This window comes from Symphalangus syndactylus, chromosome 20 (assembly GCF_028878055.3).
Source record: "Symphalangus syndactylus isolate Jambi chromosome 20, NHGRI_mSymSyn1-v2.1_pri, whole genome shotgun sequence".
In the NCBI taxonomy this organism is placed as follows: Eukaryota; Metazoa; Chordata; class Mammalia; order Primates; family Hylobatidae; genus Symphalangus; species Symphalangus syndactylus.
In genome coordinates, this window is record NC_072442.2 from 34,486,732 (window position 1) to 34,503,019 (window position 16,288).

At 37.9% G+C, this 16,288-nt stretch overlaps 1 protein-coding gene across 1 annotated transcript; it reads left to right on the top strand.

Annotated features, from left to right (window-relative positions):
* Positions 1–702: 702 nt before the first annotated feature.
* LOC129469476 (protein FRG1B-like) lies at positions 703–6,001 on the top strand. Its single transcript, XM_063629957.1, has 4 exons — positions 703–1,072; positions 1,834–1,901; positions 3,802–3,913; positions 5,300–6,001. The coding sequence occupies exons 1-4, from the start codon at positions 1,007–1,009 to the stop codon at positions 5,303–5,305; spliced, it is 252 nt and encodes an 83-aa protein (XP_063486027.1). The 5' UTR covers positions 703–1,006; the 3' UTR covers positions 5,306–6,001.
* The last annotated feature ends 10,287 nt before the right edge of the window (positions 6,002–16,288 follow it).

Sequence of the window (16,288 nt, forward strand, 5' to 3'; positions counted from 1 at the left end):
GCCGGGTGCGGTGGCTCACACCTGTAATCCCAGTCCTTTGGGAGGCAGAGACAGGTGGATCACAAGGTCAGGAGTTCAAGACCAGCCTGGCCAATGTGGTGAAACTCCGTCTCTACTAAAAATATTAAAAAAATTATTGGGGCATGGTGGCAGGTGCCTGTAACCCCATCTACTCGGGAAGCTGAGGCAGAGAGTTGTTTGAACCCGGGAGGGAGAGGTCACAGTGAGCCAAGATCGCGTCACTGCACTCCAGCATGGGCGACAGAGCGAGACTCCATCTCAAAAAAATTTAAAAAGATTACTGTGCTAGAAAGTCTTTCTGTAGAGGCATTTTTCAGAAATATTATGACAGGCATTGCCTCTGGAAAGCAGGCATGAATAGATGGCTGGGGTCCATCATGAGAGAGACCGTTCTCCATATATCACTTTTTACCTTCACTTGTTGCCTTTTGTTTTGTTTCGGTCTTTTTTTGAGACAAGACCTTGCTGTGTCACTCAGGCTGTAGTGCAGTGGCGTGATAATTGCTCACTATTACCTTGCACTCCTGGGCTCAAGTGATCCTCTTTCCCACCTCCCTGAGTAGCTGGGATTACAGGCATGCACCCCCATGACTGGCTGTATGTTGCTATTTTGTGTTTTAAAAACCTAATCCTGACTGTGCTGGTAGTCGCATGAATCTGTGCACATACACACAAACAAGTACATGCAAAACTGGTGAAATCTGAATAAGGTTCATGGATTATATCAATGTCAGTTTCCTGATTCTAACAGTGTATGATACTTATGCAAGATGTCATCATTGAGACAAAGCGAGTAAAGAATATGTGAGATCTTTATATTACTTCTTACAACTGCAAAATAAAAAGTTTTTAAAACTAAGTTATAATAACAAAGAACTCTGTGTCAAAACTAAAATATAAAGTTGAAATATCAATTTTATTTTTTAGGAATCTGGTGGACAGTAACAAACTGGTGAAATTTCGGGAATCATAGCCATTGAAATGGATGAGGGAACCTATATACCTGCACTCGACAATGGTCTTTTTACCCTGGGAGCTCCACACAAAGAAGGTTTGTGTCTGGAAGGGAAGAGGCTGCCACAAGTGTAGATTTTAGGACATTCATTCACTTAGGCCAAACTCTAACTAGTCTCAAACATTTTCCAAAGGAATGGAAGCATTGCATTTGACTCTTCCATTTTTTCTTTAATTCCTTAATATTTACCAGCCATTGGCAAGTCCCTCTTTCTAATATAAGCATTTGAAAACATTCCGTATAGTTCCAGAAGATTATCTTTGGAAATCAAAACAACACTAATAATTAAAATAGTAAGTGGAAAGAAAAAAGAAAACCTATTTGAGTCAAAAATGTTTGAATTTCTTTTTTATTCAGACCTATTACCAAAACTAACCTGGGTGCATTTAACAATTTGAAGTTTCCTCATTTTCTTTAGCCCATTAGAGGAAGCACTAATGAGATACGAAGTAATTAGAAGATAAAAAGCAGCATCGTTTGGTTAGTAAGGCCACCCCTTGAATAAATGAAAGCATTTAGCTTTTTAAATAAGTGCTTATTTATGACTGTATTTTAAAACATAAAGAGAAGCCATCTCGAAAGTTACTATATAAGCATTATATCACCCTGTCTTACTCAGTATATAAAATTAGCACTGTAGTTAAAAGAAGGTAAAATAGATCTTGATTCCAAAGATACAGTATTACAGTGACATCAGTATATCTGAATATTCTTACATTTAATTGCAGAAAATAGCCACATTTTTTAAAGCAAAATAATCTCTTTATATTTATAGTAAATGTCAATTTTATTTTCAGATGTTTTTTCTCCAACAGTTGATGAGTCCTCCAGAGCAGTTTACCGCTGTCAAATTATCTGATTCCAGGTGAGCTTATGTTGTAATATAATTAGTAACCAGTTATTTAAAAAATTTAATGTATTCATTTAAAATTTAGTATCTGTCTTAAGCCCACAGGGTAATTTTGATATAAAAAACGAAATATCTTTTTTGAAAAGTAGATTTTGTGATCACTTTTAGTGGATTTCCTGTCAATATATAATGCTAGGATGGAAAAAAGATATGTAAGTTAAAAAATGAAGATTAATAATTTCACACACCAAATAAGATAGATTAAAAAATCAAATAGTATAAAACCTGGTTCACTGTTGCTATGATATTTAAACTCACTGTTTGGAAGGCTAAAGACAAACAGGAAGACTAAAAAAAGGAATATTGTTGAAACCAGCAGAGAATGTTACAGCATCATAACGACCAAAAGAATATTTTTACTCACTATTTTTACAGTCATTTTATAAAGTAACCTTTTTTATTCTCACCTTGTGCAGAAGTATAGAATGATTCTTTGGGAAAAAGATACTGAAAGTGAATTTACATATTTTAGTATTTGGTTACATCAACATGATAATGATTTCTGTTATATAATCATTAACATATAAAGGAGTAAAAGTCAATTCTGGCATCCCAGGGGATTCTCAGTAAGGTAAAAAATTAGAAATCATAATTTTAAAAAATCACATTTGGATGATTATTTCTGTACTTTCTTTGAAAGTCTGATAAGTATGGTGAAAGACAAAGAATAAAAACAGAGGAAGAAAAAATTCAATAGTTTTAAACTGCTTTACAAGTATAAACAAAAAAGGATAATAAAGAAAATTAACTGGCAAATGAGGAAAATATTTGTAACAATCTTAATAGGCAGTGAGTTCTTATTCTTCATGTGTATCTTGTATAGAATTCATAGCACTGAAGACCCCAGTAGAAAAATTGTGAACAGTCAGATCTCAATAGAAAAATGGACAAGGGACATTATCAGATAATCTAAAAACCAAAAAGGAAAAGAAAAGAAAAACAATTGTTATTCTAGTTAACTACTAAAATGCAAATTAATAGGATACTGTTTTTTTCCATATCAGGTTTTCAAGTATTTTTTTAGTCATAATGTTTAAAAAAAAATCCATGATACAAAACATACTCTGTTAATTTGAGGTAAGAATGTAAATGGAAGCAGCATTTTCTGGAAAACAGTTTGATGACATAAGAACTTTATGGTTTATACCCTTTGATCCAATTATTTCCAGGAATTTTCTCTAAGGATAAATCAGTTTTGTGTACAGAATAGATGTAAATAGAACTATTTATGATAAGAGAAAAAGTAAGTTTTAGTAATTTGTTATTGAACTTTAAAGAGGTATAATTGAAGAATGATGAATTTTGAAAATATATGTTATGTAATATATAAGGTACAATGTTTATATTAAAAAAGCAAAATATAAAACTAAATTTAAAACTGCACTGTCCAATATGGCAACAACTAGTCACATGTAGCTTTTTTTTTTGGAAGGCACAGCATCTCACTCTGTCACCCAGGCTGGAGGGCAGTGGTGTGATCATAGTTCACTATAACCTCAAATTTCTGGGCTCAAGCAATCCTCCTGCGTCAGCCTCCCAAGTAGCTGATATTACATACTCACGCCACAATGCCCAGCTAATTTTTTAAATTTTTTGTAGAGATGGGCTCTCACTATGTTGTCCAGGCTGATCTTGAATGTCTTGCCTTGAGCAATTTTCCCATTGGCTTCCCAAAGCACAGAGATTATAGGAGTGAGTCACCACTCAGCCACATGCATCTTTTGAACACTTGGAATATGTCCAGTCTGAAATTTTAGATATGTACACACCCACACACATACACATGTCCTGTTTTGATGTTCTGTAATTAATTTTCTCTCAGTTTTTAACTTTTATCTATCTTATTAATGTACAGAATCGCCCTGAAATTTGGCTATGGACAATATCTTGGTATAAATTCAGATGAACTTGTTGGGCGTTCAGATGCAATTGGACCAAGAGAACAGTGGGAACTAGTCTTTCAAAATGTAAGTGCTGTTATTGTTTATAAAAACTTCCTGTCAGTTTAACAGAAAGTCTGTAACAGTCAATCATAATATATTTAAAAAGAAAAAGTAGGATGCAATAGTATAATAAATTAAATTGGAATAAATCAATAAGAACATAGAGCCTTAAAGAGATCTCAAAATATAGTGCAACAAAAATAGCATTAGTACTTTTGCCCACAATTATTTCTGTAAACCCTTAGTGCCTAGATATGGATCTCATTTCCATTAAAGAACCAGTCAATTTTAGGTCTCAGAGAAGGAAAACAGAATAGTTCCTAAGTATCTTCCTTTTAGCAGAAATCATGGATTCTTTCAGAAACATTAGAGACTGTAAGTGAACAGTGGAGCTTGCTAAGACCAAGTTGTGACAATTTGTGCATAAAACAAATAATAATAGTTCGTTGAAGTAAATTATCTCTAAAAGACTTTCAGTTCATAAGCTTAAAATAGTGTACAAAAAAATAGTTTTAATATAAGAAGAAAAAAGATACATACTAATTCTTAATTTTAGTAAGGAGGCAGTTGTAGTATATGGATGTTTTGTTAAATCTTTGTTGATACAGAATACATAATTTCCTTTTTCTATTTCTGTGAGAAGTAAAGATTGAAAAAAAATATGTGAGTGCTAAACAGTTTTTAAAAAGTAGATAACTATATCAAAAACAGTAAGGACTAGTGGGCACCACGCAGAACAAATAGAAGATAAGCTCAGCCTTTGAGTAGCAGCTTTGGTAGTATACAATAATGAACTGAAAATAGGAACTCAGCAGTGTTTTCTAAGGTGACAGATTAAGCAAACATCCCACCAGAAAGAGGTAATCACTTAGACTGATTTCCTCATCCCCTACGATAAAATCTTAAGTCAGTGACTTGAAAACTATTTTGACCCAATCCATTGAGAAATGCATTTTTACATTGCAGCCCAGCACACACACGTATAACTGAAGCAAGAGTTGTACTTAACAATACTTACTTATCCATGTGTTATGCACCTTGATATTTCTTATTCTCTTTTACCCCTTCCTCTGTGTGTCTGTGTATATTCCTTCCCCCCTCCACCCACACAATACCATTCAGGAAACACTACATTGATTTCATTACCTGCTAATCTGTTGCAACCCCTTTGAGATGATCCTACTAGTTATGATGAGATACTTCTAATAAAAGTTACACCAGTAGAAAATGCCAATATTTCATAAGGCCAGAATGATGACTTACATAGTACTAATAATACAACACTTTAGGAAAGTTCATTTCATTTTATTTTTAGGAAGGACACTAAGTTTCAAAAATTTTAAATTTAAATGAAAGAGGGTCTTAAAACTCTATTGCAAAAAGGACTCAGCTGAATAATCTGTGGCACAGGTTTAAATCGCCTTGGACCACACCGCCATGTTCCAGGGCTCACCAGGAGCCATCCAGATGAGAGACCACCCAGACCTTGTGACTTGACTGAGAAATTAAATCCATGTTGTCAGCACATTTTTAACTGGATGTGATAAAAGGTTAACATATTTTGTAATCATTGTATTTATAAATATTTTGTCTAAGTGTTATGGTATTCCAAGTTTTCCAAAAAAATCAACCAAATACAAGTTATAAATAAACATTATATTTGTTAAGGGAATTAAGCTAACCAAATTTATAACCCAGATTTAGATACACAAGAAAATCAGTTTTTAAAGTTTTGTTTAATAGAAAGCAGTGTAATACATCAAACATTAAGCAACTAAAAAAGTATATGAATATTTATTTTCACACACAAAAGTCCCTCAGACATTGATTCTTAAATTTGAAACACCAAAGGATTGTATATAGCTTTTCATGTTTTCTAATTGTGAAGAAAATAAATTTTACTTAAAATGCTAATATTTGAATAAAGTATGCATTCATAATTATGTTCTTGTCTTTAAAGTTAATTTTTCAAACTGAACTAAATCAATTTTATCTTCAATAGATCTTTTAGAAAGGAAGCAATCTTACCTTATCTAATTAGAATTTACTCCTACTAGGAAGATACACTACAAATGTTTATTGTGGTAATCTTTGAATAGTAAAATGAAAGGTGATTTTGGTTTCCTTTTCTATATGTTCTTGTATTTTAATTGGGGCATTTAGCCCATTTACATTAAGGTTAGTATTGTTATGTGTGAATATGATCCTGTCTTCATGATGCTATTTGGTTATTTTGCACACTAGTTGATGCAGTTTCCTCATAGTGTCATTGGTCTTTATATTTTGTTGTGTTTGTGCAGTGGCTGGTACCAGTTTTTCCTTTCCATATTTAGTGCATCTTTCAGGAGCTCTTGTAGGGTAGGCCTGGTGGTAACGAAGTCCCTCAACGTTTGCTTGTCTGGAAAGGATTTTATTTCTCCTTCACTTATGAAGCTTAGTTTGGCTAGATATGAAACTCTGGGCTGAAATTTCTTTTCTTTAAGAATGTCAAATATTGGCCCCCAATCTCCTCTGGTTTATAGGGTTTCTGCTGAGACATCCACTGTTAGTCTGATGGGCATCCCTTTGTAGGTGACCTGGCCTTTCTCTCTGGCTGCCCTTAACAGTTTTTCTTTCATTTTGACCTTGGTGAATCTGATGATTATGTATCTTGTGGTTGATCTTCTCATGGAGTATCGTAATGGTGTTCTCTGTGTTTCCTGAATTTGCATGTTGGCCAGTCTTGCTAGGGTGAGGATGTTCTCCTGGATAATATGCTGAAGTGTGTTTTCCAGTTTATTTCCTTTCTCCCTTTCTCCTTCCTGTACTCCAATCAATTGCAGGTTTGCTCTTTTTATGAAGTCCCATATTTCTTGGAGGCTTCATTCATTTATTTCCATTCTTTTTTCTCTAATCTTGTCTGCATGTCTTATTTCAGCAAGGTGGTCTTCCAACTCTGATATCCTTTCTTTTTCTTGGTTGATTTGGCTATTGATACTTGTGTATGTTTTGCGAAGTTCTCATGCTGTGCTTTCAGCTCCATTAGTTTGTTTATGTTCCTCTGTAGACTGGTTATTCTAGTTAGCAATTCCTCTAACCTTTTATCAAGGTTCTTAGGTTCTCTGCATTGGGTTAGGACATGGTCCTTTAGCTCAGCGTAGTTTTTTATTACCCATCTTCTGAAGCCTACTTCTGTCAGTTCATTTATCTGATCCCTTATCTAGTTCTGTGCCCCGATGGAGAGACTTTGTAATCATTTGGAGAAGAGGCACTCTGGCCTTTTGGGTTTTCAGCATTTCTTCACTGATTCTTTCTCATCTTCGTGAGTTTGTCTAGTTTCAGTCTTTGAGGCTGCTGACCCTCAGATGGGATTTTTGTGGGGGGATTTTGTTGTTGTTGATGCTGTTGTTGTCATTTTTCGCTTGTTTGTTTTTCTTTCAATGGTCAGATCCTTCCGTAGGGCTGCTGCAGTTTTCTGGGAGTTCACTTCAGGCTGTATTCATCTGATTCGCTCCGGTGCCTAGAGATGTCACTCAAGGAGGCTGAAGAACAGCAAAGATGGGTGCCTGCTCCTTTTTCTGTGACCTCTGACCTTGAGGGGCACTAACTTAATGCCAGTAGGACCGCTTCTGTATAGGGTATCTGACGACCCCTTGTTGGAGGGTGTCATCCAGTTTGGTGGCATGGGAAGCAGGACCCATTAACAAAGCACTTTGTGTCTTGGTGGAGGGGTTGTGCTTCTCTGGGGGAAACCCACTCATCTAGGCTGCCCAGATTCCTCAGAACTACTGGGAGAAAAGGTTCGCAGAGACTGTGGCCACCCCCTTCCCAAGGGACTAGGCCCAGGGAAATTCAGCTTATTTCCCTGAGCCTCTGACTGGAGTTATTGGAGTTCTGCCGGGAAGCCCAGCCCAGTGAGGAAGGATGGGTCAGGGTCAGGCCCGAAGAGGCATTCTGGCTGTTGACTGCCACAACTGGTGTGTTAGGCTATGAGTACAAGTCTTGGGAGCAAGCCGTCCAGTCTCCTTGGCTCTAGCAGGGGAAAAGAGCAGCCTGGAGCTTCAGAGATGGATGCCACCCTTCCCCCACCCAGGGAGCTTCCATGTTAGGCAGTTTCAAGTCCTAGTGCTGGCTGCTGCCCCTCCCCCAAGGAACTCAAAAGGCTTAGACAGCAGGCAGCCTCAGCTGTGTTGCTGATTGACCATCCTCCCAGAGGTTTGGTGGGTTTAAGCAGATTCCAGCTGTTGAGAATCAGTGTGTTCTGGGGTTGCTACACTAGGCCCCGGGGGCATGGGTTCACAGGTGGGATCTTCTGATCCATGGGTTGCACAGTTCTGTGGAAAAAGCATGGTTTCCCTGGCTAGGTAGCACACTCACTCACTGCCTCCTTTGGCTGAGGGGAGGGTGCTCCTCTGCCCCACGTGGCTGCAGCACCACACTGCTCTTCCTCCTCTCCATGGGCCACACCAGCCTTCTATTCAGTTCTGATGAGAGAACCTGGATACCTTGGTTGCCAGTGAAGGAGTCACATGCTTGTTATGTTTTTTTCTTCTTTCTTTCTTTTTTTAATAGGAGCCACCCAATGTCGCTGCTTTTAGTCGGCCATCCTAGCCCCTTCTGTTTCTGTGTTTTTAGTAGAGACAGGATTTTGCCATGTTGGCTAGGCAGGTCTCGAACTCCTGGCCTCAAATGATCTGCCCACCTTGGCCTCCCATACAGGCGTGAGAAACTGGGCCCAGCCACTCTTTTATTCTTTTCTGCAGATTGGGCTTTTCATCTGTTGTCATTTCCTTCAGCCTGAGGAACTTGCTTTAACATTTCTGGTAGTGAGGTTTTGCCTACAATAAAATTCTCTAAGCCATTGTCTGAAAATGGCTTTAATTCACCTTCATTTTTGAAAAATAAAGAGTTAACATTTTTCATTTAGCATTTTAAAGATATCATTCCATTATCTTCTTTTTTTCATGAAAAGTCAACCGTCATATTTATTGCTGTCACCCTGAATGTAATGCATAATTTTTTCTTTAATTGTTTTTAAAGTATTTTATTTTAATCATTAGTTTTCACCAGTTTGGCCAAAAAATTCCTAGATGGGTTTATCTTTGTGTTTGTCCTGCTTGCAGTTTGCAAATTTTTTGGATCTGTGGATGTATTTTTATCAGTTTTAGAATAGGTTTTAGCTATTATCTCTTCAAGTATTTCCTCTGTTTCATTCTAATCTCTTTCTGGAATCTCAATTACATATATGTTAGATGATAAAATATTGCCCCAGAGGTCTTGTATGCTTTGTTCCTGTGTGTGAATTTATTCTTTTTTTTCTATATTTCTGTTTTTGAGTTAATTTGCCTATTCTTTCTTTCTCTTTTTTTTTTTTTAGAGAGAATCTCGCTGTCGCCCAGGCTGGAGTGCAGTGGCGCCATCTCGGCTCACTGCAGGCTGGAGTGCAGTGGCGCCATCTCGGCTCACTGCAGGCTCTGCCCCCTAGAGTTCACGCCATTCTCCTGCCTCAGCCTCCCGAGTAGCTGGGACTACAGGCGCCCGCCATCTCACTTGGCTAACTTTTTTTTTTATTTTTAGTAGAGACAGGGTTTCACTGTGTTAGCCAGGATGGTCTCAATCTCCTGACCTCGTGATCCGCCCGCCTCGGCCTCCCAAAGTGCTGGGATTACAGGCGAGAGCCACCGCACCCGGCTGCTTATTCTTTCTTCTGTAGGTCTGGCCTGCAATTAAACTGATTTAACAAACTTTTTATTTATGGTGATGTATTTTCAGTTTCATAATTTTTACGATTTGGTTGTTTTTTTCTTTTAGGTTTCTACATCTGTGCTGAGATTCCACATCTGTTCATCTATTTTGTCCACTTTTTCCCCCAAATTTTTAATCAGAATTCTATTAACTGTTTTAAACCCTTTGCTAATTTCAACATCAAAGTCAACGTGTCAACATCACCAGTCTGAGGGTCTGCTCCTATTTACTATTTTTTTTTCTGTTAGTTATGGGTCATATTTCCATGTGTTTTTGTATGCCTAGTAGTTTTTGATTGGATGATAAACATTTAAGATGATAAACCTTTTGTTATCTTTATATAGAGTGTTAAATTTTGCTTTGGAAGGTGACTAAGTTACTAGCATATCCCCTTGATCTTTCAGAGGCTTGGTTTTAGAGTTTTTGAATGGGCATCTGTTTTAGTTTTTCCCTTAGTTCTGTGCCATAAACCTTAGTCATCATATGTGTTTCTTACTCCTAATGTGTGGTCCTTGTAGAGTCTTAATGAGCAGCAACGGTATTTATCAAGCTCCTCTAACCTAGCCAGACTTGAGCTGCAGGCTGGAGAGTCATTAGGTAGCTGCTGAGATAGTTTCTCCGTTCTTTATCCTTTCAGGTGCTGCTTTCTTCTGGATTGCTTAGATTCTCACCATGAAAATAGACAGTTTAGGTAAAAGCCAAGGATTCAAGGAGAGTTTGTTTGCAGATGTGGCAGTATCCCCTCTGTGTCTCCCTTTTTCTGAATATTTTTCTTCCAATTTCATGTTCTGCTAGAATCTCTGAACTTGTCTTCCTGTCCTTTTCCCAATAGGATTACATTTCTTACTTGATTTTCATTTTCTACTTGTACTGCAGGGAGCCTGAACGTGTTATCAGGGGAAAAGCCAACTAATTACGGAGCTCACCTACTGTGCTCCTTCAGTTTCTGCCTGCTTTCGATTGTACACCAGTGCCTTCAAACAGTTTAAAAAAAATTTGTCTGGAGTTTATAATTCTTATTATGGGAGATTTAGTCTGATACGAGCTATTCTACCACAAATGGAATAGAATTTTTGCATAAACTGATATCTAATATTGGTTGCCTGCCAGTCCTTTGTCATGTGCTGTGGGAGAGATTTATGTACCTTAACAACGATCCACATAACAACACTACAAGGTAACTATCATCATTGTCATCATCATCATCAATCATCACCATCGTATTACTGAAAAGAAACTGAGGCACAGAGTGATAACAAATTTGCCCAAGTTTATAAAGTAAGGGACAGATGCAGAATTCAACGATGTGTGTGTGTGGGGGGGTGTATATGTATATATTTTTTGAAACGGAGTCTCACTGTGTCACCCAGGCTGGAGTGCAATGGCATGGTCTCAGCTCACTGTAACCTCTGCCTCTTGGGTTCAAGTGGTTCTCCCACCTCAGCCTCCCAAGTAGCTGGGACTACAGGCGTGTGCCACCACACCCAGCTAATTTTTGTATTGTTAGTAGAGACGGGGTTACACTATGTTGGCAACACTGGTCTAGAGCTCCTAACCTTGTGATATGCCCGCCTATGCCTCCCAAAGTGGTGGGATTACAAGCACGAGCCACCGCGCCAAGCCTTGAGACGTAGTCTTGCTCTGTCGCCCAAACTGGAGTGCAGTGGCAGGATCCCCGTTCACTGCAAGCTCTGCCTCCTGGGTTCACACCATTCTCCTGCCTCAACGTCCCGAGTATCTGTGACTACAGGCCCCCACCACCACGCCTGGCTAATTTTTTGTATTTTTAGTAGAGACGCGGTTTCACCGTGTTAGCCAGGATGGTCTTGATCTCCTAACCTCGTGATCTGCCCGCCTCAGCCTCCCAAAGTGCTGGAATTACAGGCCTGAGCTTGTAATATATACAACCGCCCCCAGTGTTGTATATATTTTATATAAAGCTTGTAATTATGCCAGTGATTATCAGACTTGGCTGCAGATTGAAATTTCTTGGGGAGTTTTAAAACTACTGATGGTTTGATCCCAACTCTATAGACTTTTTAAAAAAATAAACAGTTGTAACTATGATTTGGCTATTGAGATTTTAAAAGTTCCTCAGATGTTTCAAATGTGCAGGTGAGACTGAGAACCATGGTGCTATGCCATGGTTCCCATGATACCACTAAATTCTGTAACCAGGTCCGTTGATGCTAATTTAATTTTTTTCTTTCTAAATAATTACAGAATGAAAAGATGATTTATATAGTTACTATTCTGATACCATAATGATTATCAATGAAAGAAAAACTTTTTGAATATCTCAAATTAGTTTTTTTAAAAAGCCAATCCATTGCTACGGGTTCTGGTTGCCATTATCTATATATGAGTGAAAATGCTTATGAATGTAATGAGTGTTTCTATTTATCGTGTAATAGGAGCTTTATACTTGTTCATTTGTTTTGTGAATAAGAATAGGAAATAAAATTTACAAGAGCTATTGGATTACTTTTTTATCTTTGTTACTTAATATGAAGAAAATAAATAGCTAATAATGAGAATAAAAGCCAGCCCATCATGAGAGTCACTTGCCGATGCCTAATGACCGGTTGCTGATAGCTGCTGCTTCATGTTGATAGTGCAGTAAGGGGGCAACACATTGTGGGTGATGAAAAGTTTCTACAGAGAGTCTGGGGGCCTCAGTTTCAGTTTGAGATATTAGCCTAGTTTTCTAGTGTGACCTGAAACTGCCTCGACTTCTCTATACCTTGTCTGTACCGAGGTATAGAGACAACTCCAAGACAGCAGTTGGAATTGAGGCCCTTCTGGCTCCAGCGTTTTATAATTATCAAACTATTTCCTCCTTGAAATACTCTTTCTCCACTTTCTCTGAATACAGTAGAATAGTTGCTAGAATAAGGCATCTATGCAAATATCAAAAGTAAAAGTATACCATTTGAATATATTTTTAACTGCACTTATTTCGGTGAATAAATCCTGTAATAAACTGATGATTTGGAAGTAGAGTGGATGCTACTAAAAGCTCAGTTCATCTGAGAAAATTCCAGATAGGGGAAGCTTGATGTAGGCAGAGAAAATGAAGAACTGTGGTAAAATCTAATGAATAGCTGATGAAGCCCATCTGACTATGTGTCAGGAGGTAACCAAATGTGCCTTTGTTGAGAAGTCCTGTGACACAGAGTTGTGCTTCCACCTGGCAGGAGATGCTGGTACTGGTGGCTGCCTGCATTCAAGCCCCTCTTTCCAGAATGGTAACATTGTGATTTGCTTTAGTCAGGGTTCCTATTCTTGCTGGGGGAGGTATGGCTGTGATAGAAAGGTAATAAACCCACCAGGAAAGGCTGATTTGTGTTGGCTGGCTGCAGCATTGAATTGGGAACAATAGATGGGATAATAATGCAGTGGTTGGAGGCCGTTTGGCTTTGACCTGGGTATCATTCATAGGTTCAACACAAAGCTGTTTTTACTCGCAGTTAAACATTTGGCAGTTGCTGATCAGTAATAATGTACTAGATGTCCCACTGCCCACATGGTTCAGTGGGCAGAACATTGATTGAACTAGAATGTAAAAATATTTGTACTTAAGTATGTCTGTTTTGCTATTGATTGCTTTTGTGAATTTGGATTTATCCTTTGCCATCTTGATGTGTGTGTGTGTGTGTGTGTGTCTGTATTCATTTGCTTTGAGATTTGAAATCAGGGGAGAGGGTACCTTCAGTAAGATGAGTTTGAAATACTTAAAGGAATGAACCAAAATGAAGATCAAAATAAAAAAAATTAAGAAAAAAAGATCAGGCCGGGCATGGTGGCTCAGGCTTGTAATCTCAGCACTTTGGAAGGCCGAGGCGGGCAGATCACGAGGTCAGGAGATCGAGACCATGGTGAAACCCCGTCTCTACTAAAAATACAAAAAAATAAAATTAGCCAGGCGTGGTGGTGGGCGCCTGTAGTCCCAGCTACTCGGAGAGGCTGAGGCAGGAGAATGGCGTGAACCCGGGAAGCGGAGGTTGCAGTGAGCTGAGACTGCACCACTGCACTCCAGCCTGGGCAACAGAGCGAGACTCCATCTGAAAAAAAAAAGAGAGAAAAAAAGATCAAAGATATGAAAAAGATGAATGACAGTATATTTTTATGTAAAAGATTTTCTAGACAGAATATTTGAAATATTGAGGCCCCAAAGCTCCGATGGTTAAGGCCGGCAAACACCAATGATTAAGAACATAAATGCAATGAAGAGACAAAGGATTGTTGACTCACAGATTTACTAGCCACATTACATATTACTTTACTTTTTACAGTCTTTGTGTAGTGTTAATTATGTGAGTATATTACCCTGTTCTCTTGTTTGTAAATCAAGGTTGCCAGTTTACAGGTGGAATTTGAGGCCATATTCTATTCTTTGAAGAAGCTCTCCAACATATCAGAACTCTAAACATTTTACTCTCTTTTTGCTGTCTTACTTGGCATAAATACATTCATTCTGGAAAGAATCTTTAGTGTGCATGTGTGTTTGTGTGTGTGTGCGTTGATTATTTATACTTAAGCAGCATTTTTATACACCTTCATTTTAACAAGAAGAACACATATATGTGATAAAGGTAGCATAGGTGAGGTTGGGAGGAACATGAGTAGACAGTATGAATTCCAGGATTCTTGAGATCAGAAGTATTTAAAGGTGTGATATAGATGTAACCCTGTTTATGTTCCACAGAATAGGGGAATTTGTTTTCAGCTTGGACTAAATGAGTAGTTCCTCGCTTGATTACCTGCCATAGGAGTTCAAGGTTTCAAACTTTTAGAATGGTGGTTTTTAGCACCTGGAAGTGGGGAGGCATGGGGAATGGAGGGGATGCAGCCTCAAAGGTGAGTAGTCAGAACAAAGCACTCTACCAAGAATAAGGAAGGTACACGATTATGTGAATAGAACTCTTATCCCCAATCCACTCCCAGGAAAATACAGCATATGCACTGAAGGAATTATTTCATTGGGAAAGAGTCAATGCTTTGAATAAACCTTGGGAAAGTGCATAATCAGTAACAAATTTTCTATCAAAACACACCCCTACAACACAGTGAAGGAGCAATCTAAATATTGAGGCCAGGTTGTATGAGATAGGAATTACATAAGGTACATAAAAGGGAGGATAAGAAAGCACTGAAAGAAGCTGTATCTAGAATGCAAGCTCTGATAATTTACTGTACTTGGGGCCCAATTCTAAGCTGTAATTCTCACTCTGGCACATGTGTTACAATATTTCACCTACTGAGAGTGCAGCTGCTCTCCCTAATCCAGAGGCAGTACAAGAAACAGAATAAGAGTTCAAGCTGTGCACAGTCCCTAATGCTGACTCCTCCACCTATTACCCATGATGCTGGGCAAATTTCCTATATTCCATGGACCTCATTTTATTCAATTGCAAAATGCAAACATTAAAGTATCTCCCTTGTGCATTTTTATAAGTACTAAATGAGATAATTCATGCCAGGAATTAGGAGAGTGCTCAATCAGTGTTAGCTATTAGTAAGATGGTGATTTCCTCTGAGAGAATGAGAGGCAAAAGGATTTCGGTTATTGAAAATGTAACTGGGCCCTGGTGTGCCAGAAGATGGCTCATCATGAAGATGTATCACTATATGAACAGACAAAAGGATGCAGGCAACTAACAGTACTTGGATTGGAAAGAGAAAATTGACAATTTTGAGAGATTCAAGAAGTATTGAGATTATTTCCAACTTCTAAATTTCAGGCTTCATTGGAATTTACCACTTTCTTATAGATGTAGATGCAGGTTGATATATAGATATAGAAGTATCTATTTTGGTTTTGGTTGCTGGAGTGTAAGCTCTCTGAGGCAGGGTCTTTGTCTGACTCTTCATTCTATCCTCCCCTGTGCTTGGTGAAGTACAGTGCCAAGATAGAAATACACTTTCGGTTGTGATAACATTCTGTAAATGGCTCTTGTTTTCTGGAGTTGCTTATTGTGGAATGCTAGACTTTGATGGCAGAATTTATACTGTGATCTACATTGCTCTCTGTAACTGTGATTACACATTTTTTTAAACCTCACGACATTTTGAGATGACTAAAAGTTTGATTGAGTACGATTGAATCACACCATGTAATATAAAGTACATTCATTTTACTAGGAAGTTAATGGAAGCTTAAATTGCTATAAAACCATAAAACATGACTGCATATGATAATAAACTCATTTGCCTTCTAATTAAAAATCAGTGAAAAGCCCTCAATTGGATACGATACAGAAACATTTTTATTCAGATTTCTTGTAGAATCCACTTCTTGTGTTCTACAAGTTCTTTACAACTTAATTCTCTACTACTTATTTTTCTCATTGTTTCTGTTTTTGAGCCATGATAAAATCCATTGGCTTAAGACTAGAAAACCCAGAAACAAATCCATACATCTATAGTGAACTCATTTTTGACAAATGTGCCAAAAAAACACATTGGGGAAAGGACTTGTTTCTTCAATAAGTGGTGCTGGGAAAACTAGGTGTCAGTATGCAGAAAAATGAAACTAGACTCCTATGTCTCACCATATACAAAAATCAAATCAAAATGTATTAAAGACTTAATTCTAAGGTCTCAAATGTAGGACTGCATTAGTTTCCCAGGGCTGCCGTAACACATCAGCACACACTAGGTATCTTAAAACAA

What these genes read in the sequence shown, in the direction of transcription:
- LOC129469476 (XM_063629957.1), top strand. Translation starts at nt 1,007, where the DNA reads ATGAGGGAACCTATATACCTGCACTCGACAATGGTCTTTTTACCCTGG. An exon ending in GGGAGCTCCACACAAAGAAG is followed by an intron (nt 1,073 to 1,833) that starts GTTTGTGTCTGG and finishes TTTTATTTTCAG; the next exon opens with ATGTTTTTTCTCCAACAGTT. An exon ending in GTCAAATTATCTGATTCCAG is followed by an intron (nt 1,902 to 3,801) that starts GTGAGCTTATGT and finishes ATTAATGTACAG; the next exon opens with AATCGCCCTGAAATTTGGCT.